Source organism: Seriola lalandi, unplaced genomic scaffold (assembly GCF_002814215.2).
Source record: "Seriola lalandi dorsalis isolate HSWRI2012SDOR001 ecotype SW California unplaced genomic scaffold, Sedor1 jcf7180002053898, whole genome shotgun sequence".
Taxonomy (NCBI): Eukaryota; Metazoa; Chordata; class Actinopteri; order Carangiformes; family Carangidae; genus Seriola; species Seriola lalandi.
In genome coordinates, this window is record NW_019524451.1 from 317,281 (window position 1) to 317,738 (window position 458).

Below are 458 nucleotides of genomic sequence, written 5' to 3' on the forward strand. Positions count from 1 at the left end.
CCCCCCCCCGTTTATCTCTGAGCACCTCTTGTGTGTAAATGCCATGTCTGGGGACTCAGGTGGACTATCTACTCGCCCTTTAGTGATAATAGCATACTTGACTACATAAGCATTATGATCCTGCTATCAGCTCTAAAGCAGTGGTGTTTCAGAGGCCCGTGAACACCTATGTGTCCCTGCACACACACACAAACCAGAACCAAGAACAAAACATGCATTCTGTGCTATCTGTGGTCTCAGCACAGAGAGAATTAATGTTATAAATTAATTGTAACTGCCTCTGTATCTTTACAAGGCTTACTTATTAGTCTGTGCATGTTTGTGTGAGTGTTAATATGCCCGTGTGCTTTTTCTCTTATTCTGGCTGTCTGAGCTTTTGTAGTTTTCTCTCTCCCTCTCTTGCAGAGATGTGAACAGAGAGAGATAGCGAGCCACAAAGAGGGGAGGGGGGGGGGGGG

The 458-nt window shown here is 45.6% G+C and overlaps 1 protein-coding gene across 1 annotated transcript in view; it reads left to right on the forward strand.

The window, feature by feature from the left end:
* Window positions 1-456, forward strand: part of LOC111652032 (regulator of cell cycle RGCC) — a 3,584-nt gene extending 3,128 nt beyond the window's left edge. The window contains exon 5 of the mRNA XM_023402134.2: window positions 406-456. Coding sequence (XP_023257902.1) covers window positions 406-413 — 8 coding nt within the window. The 3' untranslated portion in view covers window positions 414-456. The remainder of the gene's footprint in view (window positions 1-405) is intronic.
* The last annotated feature ends 2 nt before the right edge of the window (window positions 457-458 follow it).